Source organism: Cucurbita pepo, chromosome LG03, assembly GCF_002806865.2.
Source record: "Cucurbita pepo subsp. pepo cultivar mu-cu-16 chromosome LG03, ASM280686v2, whole genome shotgun sequence".
Classification (NCBI taxonomy): domain Eukaryota; kingdom Viridiplantae; phylum Streptophyta; class Magnoliopsida; order Cucurbitales; family Cucurbitaceae; genus Cucurbita; species Cucurbita pepo.
The window spans coordinates 2,685,741-2,707,836 of NC_036640.1; the positions used below are offsets into that span (position 1 = coordinate 2,685,741).

The window sequence follows — 22,096 nt, forward strand, 5'->3', positions numbered from 1 at the left end:
AACTAAATCAAATAGTTATATGAGTGAAAAAAAACGCTTCAAAATTTAGAAATAAAAAGATAAAGGTCAGCTGAGCACATAACTCTGCCTCAAAAGATTATTATAATGGATAATAATGGACACTTGCTGTATGATGTGGATGACATTTTTCTATGCCTTATGGATGCTGCTGGAGTTTGTATATGCTTCATCGCTTCCTTCAAGTGAGCATTCTGCATCAGATTTTAGGGAGGGGGAGAAATCCATAAACAATTGCACAAACTGGCAATGCTGTCTTCTTTTTCATTTCACTTCCATAAAAATTGCAGTTTGGTGCCTTTTGAAAAAGAACGAACAAAAAGCTACACCTTCAAATCAAAACCAATACTGAAAAGGAAATTTTTGTGAAATAAAAAATGCTCAAAAGTGGAACTACAGCTACTAAAATATGTCGGGGACTCAGTTATTGGAGAACAAACAGGCATATATTTCTTTCTGGATATCTGGAAATAAGGGAAAGATAAAAGGTGCTTCAATCTTCATAAAACTCAGCCAATTCATTTGGTGCTGGCAAGCTGAGTACGGAGGAGCTTGGCGGCAGCTACCATGTTCTTAAGAGCAGGATTCACCTCGGCGTACTTGCGAGTTTTGAGACCGCAGTCGGGATTGACCCATAAGATGTTGGTCTCCAGCACTGCAAGCATCTTGTTGATCCGGTCTGCAATCTCTTCGGCCGATGGAATTCTGGGAGAGTGAATGTCGTACACACCGGGGCCAATTCCAGCACCGTACTTCACTCCCTCACGGAAAACTGACAAGAGCTTCTCGTCGGAGCGAGAGTTCTCAATTGTGATCACATCGGCGTCCATATCGATGATGGATTGGATGATGTCGTTGAAGTTGGAGTAGCACATGTGAGTGTGAATCTGTCACATAATGGAACATTAGGCGAATTGAACAATATAATATGCTGTTAAGGGTAATGCAAATCTATATCAGTGGTCAGTGCAGTAACCTGAGTCGTGTCTTGGACACCACAGTTTGTGATACGGAAAGAGTGAACAGACCAATCCAAATAGAAAGCATGCTCAGACTTCCTAAGAGGCAATCCTTCTCTTAAAGCAGCTTCATCGATTTGGATGACATTAATGCCAGCCTTCTCGAGATCCTCGACCTCGTCCTTGATGGCCAAGGCAATCTGATAGCATGTTTCGAACCTAGAAGACAATAGCATACACAAGAAGCATTAGGCAACAGTAGATTCTTTCAGCTTAAGGGTGTGGAAGCATTATCTTCTATTACCTTGGCTGGTCGACTCTAACAAAGGACCAGTTGAGAATGGTGACAGGGCCGGTGAGCATTCCCTTCATTGGGCGGGCTGTCATGCTCTGAGCTGCGGTAGACCAGAATACAGTCATGGCTTTTGGGCGGCTCACGTCACCGTAGATGATTGGAGGCTTCACGCAACGAGATCCATATGATTGCACCCAACCATTGACGGTGAATGCAAAACCTGACAGCTGCTCCCCAAAGTATTCAACCATATCGTTTCTCTGCAGTGAGGATGAAATTCTCGTTAGAAGGGGCAGAATGAGAAAAGGGTACTACGAACTCCGGCTTCAAATAACTCACCTCGGGCTCTCCATGAACCAGGACGTCAATGTCGAGCTCTTCTTGGAGCTTGACAACCTTGCTGATTTCCTCCTTAATAGCCTTCACATATTCCTCCTCGGAGATCCTAAAGAATGGCCAAAAAGATGCAAACATTAGAAATAGGGTTAAAATATTTGGAACTTCCAAGGAAAGCTCGTATTAACTCACTTGTTAGCTTTGTATTCACGACGAACCCTCCTGAGTTCAACAGTTTGAGGGAAGGAACCAATGGTGGTGGTTGGAAGGATTGGAAGATTAAGCTTCTTCTGTTGAGCATCAAGTCTTGCACTAACATTTGTAGCACGGCGGTGATCAGAGTCCTTCAAAGCAGCAGCCTGCACAATAAAAAAAGAAACTCAATTCCTGCAAACAGACAGTTAGACACCTTATAGATAAGAAATGGTTGTTCATACTGCTTTCTGAACAGCCTCATTGGTCACCCTTGGGGACGATTTCCTTGAAGCATGAGCTCCGGCGTTAGCGGCAAAGAATGCCTGAAAAAGAAATCATAAGCTTGTAATTTTGCACATCAAACCAAGAAATACTGCTAATCGGCTAATTATAATTGACAGACCCCAACACAAAAGGGTTAGATATCAGGGCTTAAAAACATAGCTGGCACCTTCCATAGATGGATTTCATCGGAATCAAGAATATACCTCATCCTTTTCACCAGCCAAGGCCTTTGCCAATGCATTAACTTCAACAATCTTTTGAGCAGCAAAAGCTAGCCATGATTTGATTTCATTGTCCAACTTAGTTTCGTTGACGAGGTCAACAGCGGTGTGAAGTAGTGAGCAGGAGGTGGAGACAACAAGTTTATCTGCATAATTTATTCAGAGGGAGAAGGAATCAGTAAAAAAGCCTCTCAAATAGTAATAATGAAATCAAGCACCAGGAACCAACATAGTAATACAAATGTAAGCAAAAGAATATTACCTTTACCCACAACGGCAGCCAGTTCCTCCAATGTGCTAACTGAAGCAGCAAGATCATTGGCCCAAATGTTCCTTCCATCAACGAGTCCAGCAAAAAGGTATTTTCCCTTGGGGAAATCACCCTTGATCAAATCAAGTGTCTTAGTTCCACGAACCAAATCAAATCCATAGGCAGTGACACCCTTCAAAGAAGAAAGGGTCTTGTATGCCTCAGCAGGGACATCAGCAAAATATGTCTCCACAAGAACATTCAAGCCAGAGAGAGCTGACTCAAGTCCAGCATACGCATCAGAGAAGGCTTTCAATTTCTGAGAATCAAGATCCAACACCAGTGTAGGCTCATCAAACTGAATCCAAGAAGCGCCAGCCGCTTTAAGATCAGAAATAACCTCCCTGAAAAGTTATCCAACATTAGTATGTGACAAGAGAGTCATTGTGGGAACATTCTAGTATATCTTGATAGAGTGACGATTCTTTACTTGTAGACAGGGAGGATCTTGTCAAGAAGGGAGAGAAGGGAGAAGGTCTTGTCAACACCCTTTGCAGGCTTAGAGAGCAACAAGTATGACACGGGACCAACGAGAACTGGAACAGTGTCTACTCCAAGCTGCATAAGCAAAACATTTTTTTATCTCAATTATTAGGTATTTACATGCCTAAATCAGATACATTCACAATCCACTATTATCTTTTTCGGAAAAAGATATACGAAAAATCCACTCCACGTGAAAGGAATTCAATGCCTATTTCCAATTACTTTAATCATTTAAATTCTCTATTCTCAATCAAATCTTGATCTTATTTTATGAACTTTAAGCACAATCAAAGCAAATATTAAGAACAGCAACTTACAGCCTTGGCTTCTTTGTACTCATCCACTGCCTTATGGGAAGCATAAGAGAATTTCACCTCTGGTCCTAACTCAGGGACAATGAAGTGGCTGCATCATTGCATTGGCAGGATTAATTATACCATTATCATAACATTGTCATTGCATACTAATGATGGATCTTCCTTCCGAAAGTAAGAGGTCAGATGGGTTACTTACTAGTTTGTGTCAAACCATTTGGTCATTTCCATAGCTGGTACAGATGCATTTCCTCTGGCCATGGAGAAGTAGGTGTCGAAACCAATCTCACCACCAGCCCAACCGTATCTAGGAGGAACAGCCCCAAGCAATGCAGTGGTATCCAGCACCTGATCATAGTATGAAAAAGTGTTGCTGGGAATGTATTTGATCCCTGCACCAGACATCTGTTTCCAGATGGACGACCTCAGATCTGCAGCCACCTTCTTCAAATCCTCCGCGGAGCTCTTCCCATCCCAAAATGATTCAAGAGCAAACTTGAGCTCCCTCTTGGGGCCCATACGAGGATATCCAACGATGTGAGATGCCATTGTTCTGCTCAAGAGATCCCAACGTAAATCAACAACATTTCAATCTCAAAGGCCAAATCCAACAATCAATAAGCAACAGAAACAGATACAGCATGTTAAGTACAAAGTCGGAATTAACCAATCACTAAATTTACAGGACAAGGAAGCAACAAATATACGATAGTGTTCGAAGTATAGATCTGGTGAAATTTTTGTTTTCTTGAAGGCGTACAATTGTAGATCTGACATAATTTAATGGATATTCGCTATTTCAAGCATTAGATCTATGTGTGTCTGAATTGTTAGCTTGTGTGAACTATACTCATTGGATTGGATTGGATCTTTAATAGACAGAAAGTAAACTCCTAACGCATTGGAACACCAAATCATAATTCGTTCAGGCCTAACTAGCAACACAAGTTGTTTAAACACTAGATCTGAATCCAAATTGCAGCAATGCCGCCATACATCAAGTAGTGAAAATTCACAGAAAAGCAGAAATTAGGGGAAAATGGAGCGAACCTTGAGGATGTGGAACACCGACAGAGGCTCCCCTCGGAGGAAGAAACAGAAAGGAATGCGAGAGGTAAAGAGATAAAGAGACGATAATGGAGGAGCCACAAAGAGAGAAGGCGCGAGTTGGAAGCAACGGGAATCAAGCTTATTTATAGAGACGGACGGTAGCCGGTGACTGACAGACAGCCAACGTGTATTTCATTTATTTATTTATTTATTTATTTACTTACTTTTTTTACAATATTATTTTTATTTCTTTTAGTGGTTGAGCGATAAAATCTCATAGCCTAAGCTATACTATTAATTTACACTTAATTATAAATTTTCATTATTAAATCTTTAAAATTAAAAATATATATATTTTCTGTAAGAATTTTTTTATATATTTTCTAAAAAAATTATTTAAATTTAAAGATTTAATAAATATTTTGTAAATTAAATAAACGAAAACGTTAAAATTTGGAATGGCGAGAAGCTCGCACGCGCGCGCGTGGGATTGGGGTTGGTGATGTGAAAGAATTTAAGGGGAAAGGCGTAACGTGGAAGTGAGGAGTACGTGGCCACGACGATTTGGCTTTTGTTTGTGTGTCGGAGCGAATTGCGGTGATTGGTCTGGACACTTTGACCTGACGTGGCATTTCACGGTAATTTTAGTTATTATTAACCCCCATTTTTTCAATTATACATAAATTTTAAATCAATTATTATTATTTATTTAAACCAACATGGTTATATTTATTTAAATAGTATAATAAATTATTTATTTAAACTTTTAATTAATCTTTTGTAAAAAATATATATATATTAATTAAATGATGATTGGTTGTAAAAGCTTTTAATTAATCTTTTAATTATTTATTTAAGCTTTTTTTGTAAATTGGTAAATTTTATTTTTTTTTATAAAAATAAATATATAGGAAAATGACAGTGCTGACGGTGGAGATGCGAATGAAATGCACGCGCTCGTACAACGCGTGTAAAAGATTAGAAAATTGCCACCGCATGTGCCATGTATAAAAATAATCATAATTTTTGGAAGACTTTTTTTTGCAAAAATTAATTAAAAAAAATAAACAGAAAAAAAAAATGAGCGAAGGAGTTTGGTGGTTGAAATTGATTGAGGGATTGGTGGTAGATGTGACCCAAACCAACCTATTTTTCCCCCATTTAGTTGGAGATTTATTTCTTTTTTTTTAATTCCCTTACAAATTTAGTTCTAATATATTAAATAATTTTAAATTTTTTTAATCTACATAAATATAATTTTTATGTAATTTTTTATTTATTAAATTAATTATATGTACGTGAATAACCAAATATTTAGGAATTACAATATATTTTAAATAATATAAATTAATTAATGAGAAAATAGACAAAAATAAAAAATAAAATAAAAATTCTTCCTAGGATGGTTTGTTATTCCAACCAAAGTATACCAAACCTTACCAACAAAAATGATAATGAAATAAAATATTAATACAATTATAATTTTTAGTTTAATTAATATTATTTATTCTATGCTTTTATTTAGGTTAATCATTTCAAAATACATTCCATCCATTGTTAATAAATTAATATAATAAAAATAAATAATTTAAATACTTTACCAAAATTTTATAATTTTTTTTAGCTTTTCGTCTTAAATTAAATCAATAAATAAAGTTGTCTACTAGTGTCTAGTTTCTTTTTCTTTTTAAATTTTTGTATTATCATTTATATTTTTAAACCCATAAATTTACGAAGGTCAAATGTATTATCTATTTGAATTATTCTATTAATAATTTCATTTTCGAGCTCCCACCTACTCTTTTTTTAAATTATAGAAAAAATTTAATTAAATGATTATATTATAAAAATATCAAATTTATATTTCCAAAAACACACAAAAACCAAACTTTGACTTTTTAATACCCTCTTTTTTTTATCTAAAAATTATATTCTTCAATAAATAAATATATATATATTAGATTTTTCTTTTTTTAATTATTGAATTGTAGGACTGATATACAATCTCCCGGAACGGAGTAAGTAAATTGTAAACTAGAGCTGTCCATTTAATTCGAGGCTCGAGGTTCTATAGAAACCCATCTCAAACAGAATAGAGAATTATCGTTTAAATCAGAAATGGAATAAACAAGGATTATATATTTCATCTCGGGTCGACTCGCTCACGTTATTAGAAATTTAATAAAGATAATTAAATATTTTTAAATTGATTAAATTAAAAAAGAAAATCCCACAAGAGCCTTGCATTGTATGTAATCCGTATCTTATTAAAATAAATAAATACAAAAAATGACAAAAAAAAAAATTGATGCCTAATAGAACAAGTCTCCCATTGTTTTTCACATCCACATTTGGCGGTCCCTTGTCATCCACCGCCGGCCTTCCCCTGTTTTTAAAACCTCCCCTGTCTTCTCCCTTTCACGCCCCAAAAATGGACCGTCTCATCGCCGTCGAGCCCTCCACCTTGATCCCAATTCCGATCGAACCCTCTCGGAAATGCTCCGCCGAGCTCACCCTCCGCAACGTCATGTACACCATGCCCGTCGCCTTCCGGCTGCAGCCTCTGATCAAATCCCGCTACACTTTCAAGCCTCAATCTGGAATCATCCCACCACTCGCTACATTAACGGTTGAGATTCTTTACCATCTCCCCCCAGGCTCTGATCTCCCCGATTCCTTTCCTTACTCCGATGACTCCTTTCTCCTCCATAGCGTTGTTGTCCCCGGTGCTGTTATCAGCTTTGACTCTGTTCCGTCCGACTGGTTCACTACCAGAAAGAAGCAGGTTTTTATTGACAGTGGGATTAAAGTCGTGTTTGTGGGGTCGGCTGTGGTGACGAGGCTAGTGGCGGAGGGGGTTATGGATCAGATTAGAGATGTGTTGGAGCGGAGTGATCCTAGCTGGAGGGCGGTGGACGCGGTGGATGAACAGGGGAGGACTCTGCTTCACTTGGCGGTGGAACAGGGGAGGGCGGATTTGGTGCAATTGTTGTTGGAGTTTAATCCGGATATGGGGGCAGTAGGGCGGTGTGGGATGACGGCGTTGGAGGCGGCGGCGGCGGCAGGGCAGGCGTTGATTGTGGAGTTGTTGTTGGCGAGAAGGGCGAGTACAGAGCGGGGGGAGGAGTCTGTGTTTGGGGCGGTGCATTTGGCGGCGGCGGGGGGACATGTGGAAGTGTTGAGGTTGCTTTTGGTGAAAGGGGCTTTTGTCGATGCTTTGTCTAAGGACGGCGATACGGCGCTGCATCTCGCTGTTCAGGAGCGCCGCCGTGACTGTGCTCGATTGCTTCTCGCTAATGGAGCCAAGCCTGATGTTCGTAGTGCTGAACAAGGTGGACTTTCTCACAAAAAATGAATTAAAAACGAAGGGTAAAATTGTAATTTGAAAACGGAATGTTCGTTGTTTTGTTTACAACAGGAGATACGGCGCTGCACATGGCGGCGAGAATCGGCGACGAGCAAATCGTGAAGCTTCTAATTCAGAAGGGAGCCAACAAAGACATTCGAAATTGGGCCGGGAAGAGGCCATACGACGTCGCATTCGACCACTCCCACACTCGCCTCTTCGACGTCCTCCGCCTCGCCGACAAGCTCGCCACCGCCGCACGCAAGGGCGACGTCCGGTCAATCCAGCTCCTCCTCGACAGCGGTGCCGCTCTCAACGGCCGCGACCAAAACGGTTGGACAGCGCTCCACAGGGCGGCCTTCAAGGGTCACACCGACGCCGCCAGAGCCCTAATCGACATCGGCATTGAAATCGACGCCAAGGACGACGACGGGTACACCGCCCTCCACTGCGCCGTGGAGGCTGCCCAAGCCGACGCCGTTCAGCTCCTTGTCGAGAGAGGCGCTGACGTGGAGGCGCAGACTAATAAAGGGATGAGTTCAATGCAGATTGCTGAGTCACTGCAGTACCCAAGGATTATGAGGATTTTGATGCAGGGCGGCGCCGGCAGAGACAAGGAGGCGTCGCCGTCGCAAACGCCGTCGTGGGGGCTGACAAAGAAGAAGCAGCAGAGTAAGAGCAGAGGGAGAATAAGGAGTGTGAGGAGTACGGAGTTTGATAAGTCGGTGGCGTTGTCGGTAGTGTGAGAACAATATAGAGTGTTGTATGTATGTATGGATGTTGTATGTATGGGTGGATGGATGCATGCATGTATGTACGGATGCATGTATAGTTTCCATCGCTTGTTGTTTGTTTTCAAATATCTATCATAATTGGAAATTTGTAATTAATTCAAGGATTATGTTTTTAATTTAAATTTTTAAATAGGTTATTTACCACCTATTAAACATTTTCATTTTTCAAATTTTTAGAATTTTTAGGCATAACATTAAATAAATAGATAAATTTTAAATTTTCACATTATATTTCAAAATATATATATATATATATATATATATCATAACACCCAAAAGAGTCGTTCCAAATCCATCTCCAGACCGACATGCAGGGACCCATTCTCACCGTGGGAGTAACAGTCTGCCAACAGCCAACGGGTTCAAGACTAAGATCATGTGCCTTTCTTGAAATTATAGATCTATTTTACGGACTTCCTTTGCCTACATTATTCCATCAACACCAAAGCTTGTTCACTTGGATATATATATATATATATATATATATATATATATACTGATTTAGGGAATGATCATGAGTTTATAATCGAGAAACACTATCTGGATTGAAATAGTATCTCCATTGATGTAAGGCCAGAAGCCCAAAGCAATAAGAGCTTACCCTCCAAGTAGACAATATCATTCTACTGTGGAGAGACGTGTTCATCTCATGTGTTAAGGATAGTTGACCGATCATTACAGGGCAAATATCTATATTTGCCTTATATTACGGGTTTCCATATTTGCCCTTTTAATTCAGCAAACATTCACATCATGGTATCAAAATCATGCCCGACTAAGCCATGTTAATAGAATCTTCAAATATGAAACAAGACTCCAAAAGGAAAAAGAAGTCAAGGCTCTCGATTAAGGGGAGAAGTGGACAATATCGTACCACTGTGAAAGGTCGGGTTCATCTAATAAGCTAAACATAAATTTTTTTTGGAGGGCTATGTAACAATTAAATAAATTTCGTTTAGCTTATTTAATACTTTAATTAGAGATTAAGAAGAAAAGTTATAATTAACAATTAGTACATTTTTGGATCGAGATAATCGCACTCTGTTTTTTCAGCAAATAGAACTCACTTTCCCCATTGTCTTAACAGAGACGGAATGATCGAAGAATTCAGAAATCAAGACGAAGAAAGGAATCAACGAATATTAACTTCATTACAGTTTAATTACAAAGCATCGACATAAGGAAGCAAAATCGAGCAGTAGAAGTGAAATTAGGGCCAAACTAAATCAACACAAACCCTAGATTCCTTGAGAAACTCATCCATTACCGTTTCATCGACGCAGATCCGACTCATATTGTTCTGGCACTTACTGGACAGCGACTTCGCGACGGCAGAAGCAGACGGCGGCGGCGGCGGCGGCGGAGAGGGAAGAGGAAGAGTGAGCCAGTAATCGGGATTGGTGTTGTGGTGACGGACGAGTTCGGAGAGGAGAAGAACGAGAGACGCCATTGGAAGGGAGATTTGGAGATCTGAAACTGGTTGGGATTAAATGAAGGGGAGGAAACGGTTGGGAGATTTATAAAGGAAATGGAACGGGTGGATGCCATTTTGGCGCCCACCGAATTTCATCCTTTGTTTTTTGTTTTTATTTCAATGGATTTAATATTATAATTAATAGCCGCCTCCCGGCTACCGCTGTTTAGTTTTCTCCGCCGGTATTTTTTTTTTCTTTAAAAGAAATAATAAAAACAATTGACGGTTACCTACGACGTCGTTTTATCTACTCTTCAACAAAATATTTATTTATTTGTTTTTATATTTTCGGAGGTTAAACTACCTATTTAATTTATAGAATTTAAATTTTAAAATTTTATTTATTTACCATATACAAAATTAAAAGTTTAGCCGTATAAATACATAATTTAGTACACTAACTTGTCCTTCGGTCTCTCTTTGTCACGTTCCAAACTGGAGAGTGCATGGTATTCTTTGGACACATAGGATTAGACGTAAAACTGTATTTGATTGGTGGAGTTTTAGACGACAGGAGATTGACGGGTCAAGGTAGCTTGTCTGGTCTTTTTGATCCTCAATCTAAGTCTCGGTAATTTTAAAAAATTTTAAACTCGTCAATAATCATCTATTGGAGAAACGACCTTTTTAAGTGATCTATTTGCACGACAGCTTGAACTCCATATGGCACCATGTTGATCAATGCATGTCATGGAGACAACATGTTGCAGCGTATTAAAATAGTTGTTTTTTTTTTTTTTTTTTTAATTTAACTATATATTGACTAATAATTCATTATAATAAAAGAAAAATGTCAAGTTTGACGACGTCGTATAGCTGCATAAATATATAATATATAAAAAATGGCGAAAAAAATGGGAAACGAGGGGCCGCCTTCAGTTTATATTTATATTTATATTATTAAAACTCCTTCCTAGTCTCAAATTAATCCATCTCCACCTTTTTTAATTTATATTTTTTTTTTAATTTATATTTTTCTAAAATTACAGTAAATAGAACTGGTTAATTTGTAAAGAAATATTAATAATTATCCATATATATATATATATATATATATATATATATATATATATATATAGAAATTGACGTGTTGATGTATATATACTGTGTCGTGTCTGTGTCACGCATTTGTATCTATATTTAGGTCACCGATTTGTATTAATTTTCACATTTTTCTTCGATAATTCTTAATATTATATAAATATAAATTTAAGGCTAAATTAAAATTAAAAAAATTTAAAATATAGTCTATAAATAAAATAAAATAAAAATTAGACATTTATTTTAATGGCAAGATTTTCTAAGACAAAATATATATATATATATATATTATATTTTTTTAATATTGTTTTTTTTTCAACTATTATTCAATTTAGTCATGTAATTTAAATTTGGTCTTATACTTTAGAAAGTTAACCATTTTGGACATAAATTTTATTTTAATACAAGTTTATTATTTCATTTTAAGAAATTTATGTCATAATTTAGTGAAACTTATTTCTAGTTTAAATTAGTTATGGAATATATGATATTCCTAATCATTTAATATTTAAAGAATATATTAGTCAGAGAATATATATGAGATATTCGTAATGAAGTTAAATTTGAATAGTAGTATATTTTATTTTATTCTCACGATTTAGTTAATTTATATTTTATTTAGTATCTTGTATCGTATTTAAAAGTTGTGAATATCAATAAAGATTGAATCTTCGATTCCAATTTTATTTCTCATTCTTTGAGAAATAATATTTTCATATTTATTCACGGGAGTACATAGTAACCTTAAAAATAAATAAAGAAACGTGGCGAAAAAGTCAACGGAACCATGTGATAGGTTTGTTTTCCAAATGTCAACTTGAATTTAATTAAATTTTAAAATTACATTACGAATTGTAATATTAAAGAAATAGGTTGATAAATAATAATAAATAAATAAAAAAAAAAAAAACAATAATTGGTGGGTATGGTTGACTTAGAAAATGATTAGTCAAACAAGATAAATGTGTCGTCCATAAATATGGTACCCTTCATAGGCTAAAAGCTTGCAGCTTGAATCAACAACAATGTCAGGGATAATGACCAAGATCCAAGAAACGCTGCACCGCCGTCAGAAGCAGCCGCACGACGGAGAGGAGAAAGACGGCGGCGGGATTGTGGAGAGGATGAAGGAGAAGATCCATGGCTACAAGGAGAAGAAGCAAGAGAAGAGGAAGCAGAGGAAGGAGAAGAAGGAGAAGAAGAAAAAGGAGAAAAAATGTAAAGAAGAAGAAGAAGGCGGCGGCCACAGCAGCGACAGCGACTCCGACAGTGGCGGTGGAAGCGACTAGCTGCGGCGGCCGCGACCCTCCATGGTTGGAAGTAGTGTTGATTTTATTTTATTTCTAGAATCAAATTTTAATTTGAGAATATTTGCTAAAATCACGTATGAAAATTTTATAATAAAAATTTATCCATATAATTTAGTACTAAATATCATGAACACTATTTGTGTGTTTTTTTCCGTAATTTTGTAAAATAAAAGAATGAGAAGAGATGTTGCACAAACAGAATTGGATGGTGGTGGCGGTGGCAGCGGTGGCGGATCAGTCGCTGTCGCTACCGCTGCCGCTGCTACTGTGGCCACCGTGGTGGTGGTGGTCGTCGTCGTCCTTTTTCTTGTCCTTCTTCTTCTTCTTCTTGTCGGCTTTGTCATGGTGGTGATGATCGCCATGGATCTTGTCCTTGATCTTGTGGACCAGGCCTACCTTGTGCTCGCCTTTGTGCGCGTGTTGGTGATGCTCGCCTTTGTGCGTGTCTTTATGATGCTCGCCTTTGTGCGCGTGTTGGTGATGCTCGCCCTTGTGCGCGTCTTTATGATGATGCTCGCCTTTGTGCGCCTCATGATGATGCTCGCCGATGTGGAGCTTCTCTCCGATTTTCTCGATGAATCCCGACATCTTGGATCTAAGTTGTAGCTGTTTGAGAATTGGGTAAGGAAGGAACCCAATTTATAGATACTCAAACCCTATTTCTAACCAAAATAATTTTGTGGGGAAACCCAAGCCATTGATAAATTTAGGATTGTTTGGTTAAAACGGATAATCGTGTGTACGTAATATATGACTGAGTTCGGTCATGTCCACAAAATCATGTCTCACGTGGGTCAATCCTACATCACGTGCTACATGTCACAATCACATTTTTGTGGCAGTGGAAAATTAATTTTGCGATACTTGTTCTAATCTAGTGAATAAATCAATCATGTGAAAATTGTAATTCGTGAACAGTTCGAACGTATGATCGAGTCACGGATCACATTCGTGAAAACGTATTTTAAAAAACGTAAACGAAGAAATAAGTTGAATCCTACGCTCCGTATTGATATCACGTCGACTAGATTTTTTTTAATAAATAATTACATAACAACAATAAAAAAAACACTTCATCCACTCATTTATTGCCACGTGGGATAAGATCCGTTGCCGACATTACTTGATTGTTTTTTAGTACAGATCTCCGCTATTGCCGACATTTAAAGATGGTCGGCGAAGAAATTCCACGTGTCAATAAATTAGGCATCCACGTGTCGTGAACCTTCTTTATTTTTGTCGTGTAGCTAAATCTGCCACTTGGGTTTCTCACACTTGAACTAACTTATAATATTCATTATTTTAAAGTATTATATTATTTTTTTTAATCTTATAACAACCTCGAGTAATAAGGATGAGTGTCTTATCTTGATAAGATAATTGATACGACGGACATTGTAATAGTTACAAATGATTTGTTCTAAATTGTTTGTGAAGATATATATGGATTTGTAAAAGAATGAACCCTAAACTGTTTCGCCTCAGTTTACAAATATGTCGGTTGAAATGATAAATGTTTCAATAATAAATATGGGACACCGTCTTAATCGTGAATGAGCTAAAAATTTATGTCTGTGACGGTTAAATTTTATCGTCAATCCAATAAGCTTAATATTTTGAAAATGTTGACCAAATAAAGAGTCAATAATATAATATCATAAGATGACGATCATAGCTTAGGTAAAGTGTTGATTTTGAAATGTGAATCACGAGACACTTCTATTTTATTGACTCGAGAGGGACTCGGTTTATAATCAGACTAGAAGAGTGTCGGTGACAATGGGCTTTTGAATTTCCGATATCGGCCCATTTGAACTTGCTTGCTTTTAAATCCTTTTAAAGGGGAAAAAAGGCAAAACTTTTGACCTCCTTTTTAGGTTAACTTTTTCTAAATTACTTTTATGCCCACTCATTTAGAGGAGATTTGAGTCACTTCTCATCAAAAGCTAGTATTCCCATAAGGGCTATTTTGGGAAAAGAACCACGCCTTCATTAAGGTACTATTGCTCGAAATGAGAATCATTGCAGTGGAGAGGACCGGGAAGGACGCACCTCTGGTGTACCAGTTATCGTGCCCACGGTAAACGCTGGGTAGCCAAGTGCGGAGCGGATAACTGCTGAAAGCATCTAAGTAGTAAGCCCACCCCAAGATGAGTGCTCTCCTATTCCGACTTCCCCAGAGCCTCCGGTAGCACAGCCGAGACAGCGATGGGTTCTCTGCCCCTGCGGGGATGGAGCGACAGAAGTTTTGAGAATTCAAGAGAAGGTCACGGCGAGATGAGCCGTTTATCATCACGATAGGTGTCAAGTGGAAGTGCAGTGATGTATGCAGCTGAGGCATCCTAACAGACCGGTAGACTTGAACCTTGTTCCTACATGACCCGATCAATTCGAGAGTTTATATCGAAATTCATAGAATTTGATTGTCTAGACATCATTCATCTTCAAAACTCGAATATGTCATAAATGGGATCTTTAGGTTAGCTTCATCACTCAATAGACGATGACCGAGGACGAGTTTAGGTCAACTACGTCGGAATTCGTCAAATCTATTTGTCTAGATATCATTCGCCGTCTAACCCGAAAAGATGAAAAGCTCACCGATGTTAAGTCTATCACGAAGAGGGTATGTAGGTCAGCTTCATTGCTATCGTTACAGACAACGACTAAGACACGTTCTGAAGTTTCGTAAACGGGAATGCCTCGATTCTCGTGCAACCTTCCCAACACCCTTTTGTTAAAATTAAATGAGTGATGAGATCTTCCAATCTGTTGCTTGGTTGGCAACTCTTATAAAAATTGGCTGTGTTCTTCAAGAATATTTAATGTAATGTCATAGGGTCTAAACAATAAATTCATGAAAGTTGAGGGACCAAATATAAATATTTTACAAAATTTCATAAACAAATAGATACTAAACTATGTACCAAATTTCTGCAAAGCTTTCAGACATTTATGAACAGCTTTTAACACAGTCAGTCAAAGAAACAACAACAACGACAAAAAAAAAAACCTCTATAAAAGCGAGTAAAAGCTTCCATTTTTTGCTTCCAAGATGTTTGGAGCTTCCAATGTCGTCCACATGGGACTCCTCGAAGCCTCGCTTGGATTATTGACTCGTAATGTCTTAGGAATCACGACGCATTTCTCTGGCTTCTCTTCCTCAGTTAAGCTATCTGCATCTCTCGAATGCTTTCCGAGGGTAGGCGAGGAGGTTGTCGGGCACCTGCCAATGGTGGCTGGAGATGTTTGAGATGCACAGACATCGGATGAACCGGTGGTCCATACGGGCGTACAACCCCAATATGAAGCTGGCACGAATTGTAACGGGAGGCTCGGACCGCAAAAGCCTGGAACTGCTAGCATTGTTGCAGGGAGCCATTGAACTGGATTGGGGTGACTGCTAGTAGTATCTGAAGTCTGTGCCATTGCTGATGGAATTACGCCATTCCCGCCCTGATTCAATGGAAAAACCAATTGCGGTACGGGGTAACAATGAACCGTATTCGATCCAGCGATCTCGGTACTAGAATTAGGCAATTCGTTTCGACGAATACTAGTCGTTGTCATGGAAGAACCGCACGAGGACGGTTCTTCAGGACTGTCTCCACAGCCAATCTCAATGGATCTCTTTTGATCTCCAAGACTGAGCACTGTCTCCATTGATTCACAAAGTGGTGCTGCTTCAGATCCAAATTTCAGGACAGTACCATTACCAGTAGACTCAACGCCCGACGTTTCCAACCGGGTTGTCGCCGCAACTCCCTCAGACGACACTATGATCTGTCGGTATTGAGACGCCAACTGCTTGTTTCTTCGTCGTCCTGCACCGATAGGAACGTTTCTCATCGTCCCACCAGCAGTCCAATATCTTTGACAGTTCTTACAGAAATGCCTAGGTTGATTGACATTGTAATTGTTGAAGTAACAAAACTTAGTTTCCAAGCTATTACATCTAGGACAAGGAATGATCTTGTCTGGTTTCTTAAAAGCTCGTTCTTGATCTGTGCCATTACCATCCATCTGTTCCTCTTTCGAAGCTCGGTGTTCTTCATTATCCCCTACCAAAACCGACGACCTCTCGGAACGACATGAGTCCTCTGCACCCGGGACAGACTGCTCAGCTTGTTTCCAATTGTTGCAAGCATCCTACAAAAGATATTGAACAAAATTAACACTCGAAACAGTCGAAAACACATAGCGAAGAACACGATCGACAAGAAATGCATCAGATTCCTAGTTCATAACCCTTTCCAAATAAGGAAATACTATATCCATTCAAGTAATCAATCATTATTGAACTTTTTCAGCAGCTCCAAACGTTCAAGAAAGAACTCCAGTTAACCATCAATGAATTCCACATTCTAATATGGCTGAAACAGAACAAACCCAAATGGGAAAAAGTCAACCAAGTTCGCTAGAACATTACATGAATAAACCTAAACAAGAAAACATGTTATTCATCTCCATCACAATGAAAAGAACAGCTTAAACGAGACAACAACAAAAGGGACAGGGACAGGGACAAGGACAGGGGCAGGGGCAGGGACAGCTCCGGTCGGGCTAACAATGGAAGAAGAACAATATGAATAAGACAGTGCAATCAATCGTCCATTTCAACAATCTCGCATGACCCACAAGAACACAATACGAGATAATCAGATTAAACCCAGAAATCAAAAAACCCATCAAAATTGAAGGGGAAACAAAAATAGGTACCCGATTGAGGCGAGGGGCGGCGGAAATCTGGGATTCCTTCAAAGGGATGGTCCGACCGAAGAGTTTAATGGCGAGATCCTTGAAATGTGGGGCGGCGGCGACATCATCAGTGGTAGAACTCGTCATTTTGGTGTCGTTTTCAAGGAAAATTTGGTGGGTTTTGAGAATGGGATGGTTTGGAGATGAAATCCATTCAAATATAGAAGAAGAAGAAGAAGAACCAGAAGCTTTTCCTCTCTCTCTCTCTCCTTCTCTCTCTCTGAAATCAAAGAGGAGAGAGAGGAGAGGAGAGGGAGGGAATTGGAAAGGGAAAAAAGGGAACAAAAAAAGAAAGCCCTTCAAAAGTTAAGAGCTAAAAGCTTCAAAGCACAAAGAACGTGAGGCATCAAAGTACCCATTTTTTCCTAAATTTCTCCCCTTTTTTCACTTTTCAAAATGTCTCTCTTTTTCCTTTTCCTTTTTCTTTTTCTTTTTTCCTTTTTCCTTTTTAAATCTTTATTTTATTTTTTCTTTATAAAAAAAAATGCAAATTTTATTAATGGGACAATTTTTCTTTTTCTTTTTTCTCTATTAATTTAATAACCCAATAATAATTCCTCCAACATCAATTATTTTTAATTCATAAATCATTTTTTTATATTAATTTTTGTTATTTAATAAATAAATAAAACATTTAGTGTAATTTTGATGAAATAATAAATTAAATGAATATATTCGATTTCCGAGTTGCTTATTTGTTACGAATTACTTTTTAAATAAAGGGTTTCTTTTGACTAAATAAAACTTTATTTACACTTTTTTTTAATTATTTGATTACATTTTTCATCCTTTAAACATGTATTTTCAGACTATTTATTTTTTATTTTTAGGTTATAATAAAATATTTTCAGAAATTAATATTTTTTTTAAAAAGAGGGTTGCAATAAGGAAATTGGTAGTAAATATATTTAAAAGAAAATAAAGAATATAAAGTATAAATTAAATATTATAAAATGGGAATGAATAATGAGAATAAGATGCTTGTTCTATTATTATGGAGGAATCAACGTTGAAATTGCTAATTTCACTTGCTTTTTTAATTTCTTTCTACCATTTATTATATTATTATTTTACGAACATAATTTATAATTTATTAAGTTGCTTATATTAATACGAACCGACGTGAGAGGAATGAAATACAACGTCTAATAATTCGATGAGCTAATCCAACTCGACTCGAAAATAACGGGTTGGGTTGAGCCGTGAACATTATTCGAGTAATTCGTATACGCCTTTATTAATAAAAAATTGTAGGATAATAGAGTTTTATTTTATTATTTTTAAATAAAACATTAAAATTTTATAATAAATACATAAAGTTTTAATAATTGAATTGTATTTGGATTAAATATAATTTAAATACGATTTTTTTTTTAATAATAATAATAATAATAAAAGATGGTAAGCGTGTGGGACCATACGTGTAAAAAGTGAAAAGTGATGCCTATTTCTGCGTGGATCGCTTTCTACGCCGCCTTTAATGCATTTTCTGTTGTTTTTTTTTTCTTTATATTATTATTTATTTATATATAACTTTATTAAATCCTTTCCTTGTCACATTATTAATCCAAATTTATTTCTCACTAATCATATTATTAATGAGATATTTCTTATTAATAATTTTTTAAATTTTTATTAAAATAATTTTTTTCGACTAATGTTATTTTCTTATGCATGTATTTATGTTGTTCGTGTTTGTGAGCATAGAATGATATGAGACTAGCTGGTTCACGGAATTAGGGTTGATATCATTATCATTGGGGTGGAAAGACCAACCCCATCAAGTTCGAGCGATTAGAGGTATGTCATCATCCCACATCAGTTGAGAGGGGAACAAAGCATTCTTTACAAGGGTGTGGAAACTGTTAGGAATCACGACTATCCACAATGGTATGATATTGTCCACTTTAAGCATAAGCTTTCATGGTTTTACTTTGGGCTTTCCAAAACGTCTCATCCCAATAGAGATGTATTCCTTTCCTTATAAACCCATGATCATTCCTTAAATTAGCCAACGTGGGACTTATTCCCAATAATTCTCAACAGAAACCTCTCCCTAGTAGACACATTTTAATCGAAGTTGAAGGGAAGTATGAAAGGGAAAAGCTAAATAGGACAATATTTGCTAATGGTACGCTTAGACTGTTACAAATGATATTAAAGTCAAACACTGTACAGTAAACGAGATGGAAGTGCAACGTATGGCATACGTGCAATGAATGGTGAATGTTACTCTATATGGGTATTGTAATTGGAGGACCAATCTCCATTCTCATCACACAACCAAGATTTAAAGATACCCAAAAGTGGGTGAGTGGTTAGATGTCTACTTTTGTGAGATGGATCCCACCCTCCAACTCCAAAATTCATTCCTTTTATAACTCAAAAACAAGAACCAAAAAAGAAAAAATAGATTTAATAATATTTAATCAACTTGAATATAGCTCAATCCATCAAAATATTATAATTTATATTAAAAAGTTTTAATCATCGTAATTAAATTTAAACTCCTTAATTTTTTTTAATATATATATTTATAAATTACATATTTTGGTATTAATCTAAAGTTAAAAGAAAAAGAGAGAGAGGAAAAAAAAGGTGAAATAAAGTTGTTTTTGCTTCTAAAAAAAGCCATTTTTCCGACTTAACTTTTCAACTTTTATCCTTTGCCTCAGTTTCAAAGCTACTTTTTTTTTTCTTTTTTCTTTTGCTTAAAAAATACTTTTTATTATTTTTTGAATTTATCAAACCAAATAAATTCTTTAAAATTTAGGACAAAAATTCCACTAACCTAAGACGACAACAACAAAAATTCCACTAACCTAAGACGACAACAAGACAGTGACTAGAATACTTACTTAAGTGACTAGAATACTTACTTAAGAGTGATACAATGATATTTAGACATGTCTACTTTCCTTCCAAATATTTTATGTGATTGGCCTACTCAACTGTGTATCTACCGTAAAGGCAGGACATCACATCCTTCAACTAAGGGAGACTCCATGCCCTCCCCTTCCTGACTGGACTGACTCTCAGCGTCAATCTCCTCTGAAACATGCTACATAGCCACTCATTCGCCTTAACCAAATAGTCGAATCTATCTCTTAGCAATTATTATAACTATTAAGAACCCATTTCCAACTAGTTCACCCGGATTGGTAAGATCAAATTATAAGAAAAAGGTGAATCTAGTATGAAATTGTCGGAACTAATTGTTTTATCAAAGGTTTATTAGGATTTTCTACTTTTAAATAATAAAAATATTTTTTAAACAAATATGTAATTTCATAAAGCTGTATTTTATTATTATTATTTTATTTTTTAATAAGGGCATTTGTGTAAATTGAATGCCCCATTCTTGTAATTTGGATTTGGACTTTTGGGCTTTTTGTCGTAAGGGCCGAAGCCCACCATTCTTGGGCTCAGTGTTATTTTAAAGAAAAATTAGGGTCTAATAATTACTCATTTATTAAGATAAATAACCCAAGTATTTTTTTATTTATGATAAATGACCAATTATATTTTTCTAAAAAATTATAATTTTAACCTTTGGACCCTTTTACCCTTCTTAATTCGGTCATCTATACGTTTTAAAGTTTTTACGTATTTCAATATATTAATTTTGTTATATTTATCTTTTCCCAATTTTTATTTCTTTTTTCGCTATAAAAAATTATATAAAATGTAAATTAATAATAATAATAAATAAATAGGATAGACAATAATTAAACCAATAAACTTATAATATATTACAAAAGGAAAAAAGTCCAATCAAATACTGTTATTAGTAGACTAAAAGCATCGGAGTGAAAAGACAGAATTGCCCTTTCTTTTTTATAATTTACCCAAGTTTATATCTATTAAAAAAAAGTGAGCATTTCTTCAAATACTAACCCTTTTACTTCTAATTTTTGGTTAAGAAAATAAATAAATAAAGTTATGGCTTCGCCGGAGTGTTTGGATCGTGGTGGTTGTTTGCTCCGGTGCCGGGATAATCATTGTTCTCCAAAACCAATCTTCCAAATAAATCTCCACCGTTGAACTCCAAATCTCTCACATCCTACAAAAATTATAGATCAAAACACAATTCAATTTCTCAATCATACCTGTTTGGTTGCCGAGAAAATTTCCCAGAAAAGTAAATAACTTTCTCGAGAAAAAAAAAAACCTGAAAAACAAAATCTTGCGCAGATGGCTGATCGAAAGTCGATTTGAAAATCCCTAAAAAAAACCACAAATTCATTAAAAAAAAAAAAGGAGAGAGAAAGATGAAAATTGGAGTGAATTATGAGAGAGAAAGGGTTTACTTACTTGTGGTGGGAACAGCAACAGAGGAAAGGAGAAGGGAGAAGCCGAGAAAGAGAAGCAGCAGCCGCCGGAGGGAGAGGAAAATTTTCTGACCCATGTTTTCTCGGGAAACAAACAGAAAAGATCTCTGTATATAAAGGGATGGATAGGTAGCAGTTTGGCAAGAAAACCGATGTGGGAGAACATTTATATAAACAAACCAAACAAAAAGGTCAGAAAAAACCACTCTGGTTTATTGCCTTTTACTAAAGTCAACGTGCTCGTGCTCGTGGAGATGTAACGACCCGACTTTTTAAATTTAGATCAATTAAAGTAAATATTATAATATTTGCGAATTCTCGAGAAAATGTTTGAAATTCTAATGAAGATATTAAAAGAAAAAAGGTAAATACATTGGAGATCGACCAATCAATTACTTATGTGGGGACGACAATTGACGATAAATGGTCTAGTAAGGGAGATGAATATGAAGAAGATGACTATGCAATTGGTTGGACGGCCTCGACCCTTGAGAGGGATTGAGAGTGAGAGAGATTGAATCTGGTGAATTGAGAGTGACACGAGGACATGCACGAGAGCAGAGAGAAAAAAAA

The 22,096-nt window shown here is 36.6% G+C and overlaps 4 protein-coding genes across 4 annotated transcripts; 1 reads left to right on the forward strand and 3 right to left on the reverse strand.

Annotated features, from left to right (window-relative positions):
• Nucleotides 1-252: 252 nt before the first annotated feature.
• LOC111790395 (5-methyltetrahydropteroyltriglutamate--homocysteine methyltransferase 1) lies at nt 253-4,599 on the reverse strand. The gene is made up of 12 exons (XM_023671276.1): nt 4,470-4,599; nt 3,619-3,972; nt 3,423-3,510; nt 3,050-3,177; nt 2,572-2,963; nt 2,292-2,455; nt 2,046-2,126; nt 1,801-1,967; nt 1,612-1,717; nt 1,282-1,532; nt 995-1,196; nt 253-905 (listed from the first exon to the last, which is right to left on the reverse strand). The coding sequence occupies exons 2-12, from the start codon at nt 3,966-3,968 to the stop codon at nt 537-539; spliced, it is 2,298 nt and encodes a 765-aa protein (XP_023527044.1). The 5' UTR covers nt 3,969-3,972; nt 4,470-4,599; the 3' UTR covers nt 253-536.
• A 2,133-nt stretch (nt 4,600-6,732) lies between these two features.
• On the forward strand, nt 6,733-8,708 carry LOC111791244 (ankyrin-3-like). Its single transcript, XM_023672509.1, has 2 exons — nt 6,733-7,801; nt 7,888-8,708. Exons 1-2 carry the CDS (start codon nt 6,778-6,780, stop codon nt 8,559-8,561), a joined length of 1,698 nt encoding a protein of 565 aa, XP_023528277.1. The 5' UTR covers nt 6,733-6,777; the 3' UTR covers nt 8,562-8,708.
• Nucleotides 8,709-12,666: 3,958 nt separating this feature from the next.
• On the reverse strand, nt 12,667-13,022 carry LOC111789654 (protein SRC1-like). Its single transcript, XM_023670290.1, has one exon. It carries the CDS (start codon nt 13,020-13,022, stop codon nt 12,669-12,671), a length of 354 nt encoding a protein of 117 aa, XP_023526058.1. The 3' UTR covers nt 12,667-12,668.
• A 2,250-nt stretch (nt 13,023-15,272) lies between these two features.
• LOC111791373 (cyclic dof factor 1-like) lies at nt 15,273-17,447 on the reverse strand. Its single transcript, XM_023672675.1, has 2 exons — nt 17,154-17,447; nt 15,273-16,583 (listed from the first exon to the last, which is right to left on the reverse strand). The coding sequence occupies exons 1-2, from the start codon at nt 17,277-17,279 to the stop codon at nt 15,450-15,452; spliced, it is 1,260 nt and encodes a 419-aa protein (XP_023528443.1). The 5' UTR covers nt 17,280-17,447; the 3' UTR covers nt 15,273-15,449.
• Nucleotides 17,448-22,096: the final 4,649 nt, after the last annotated feature.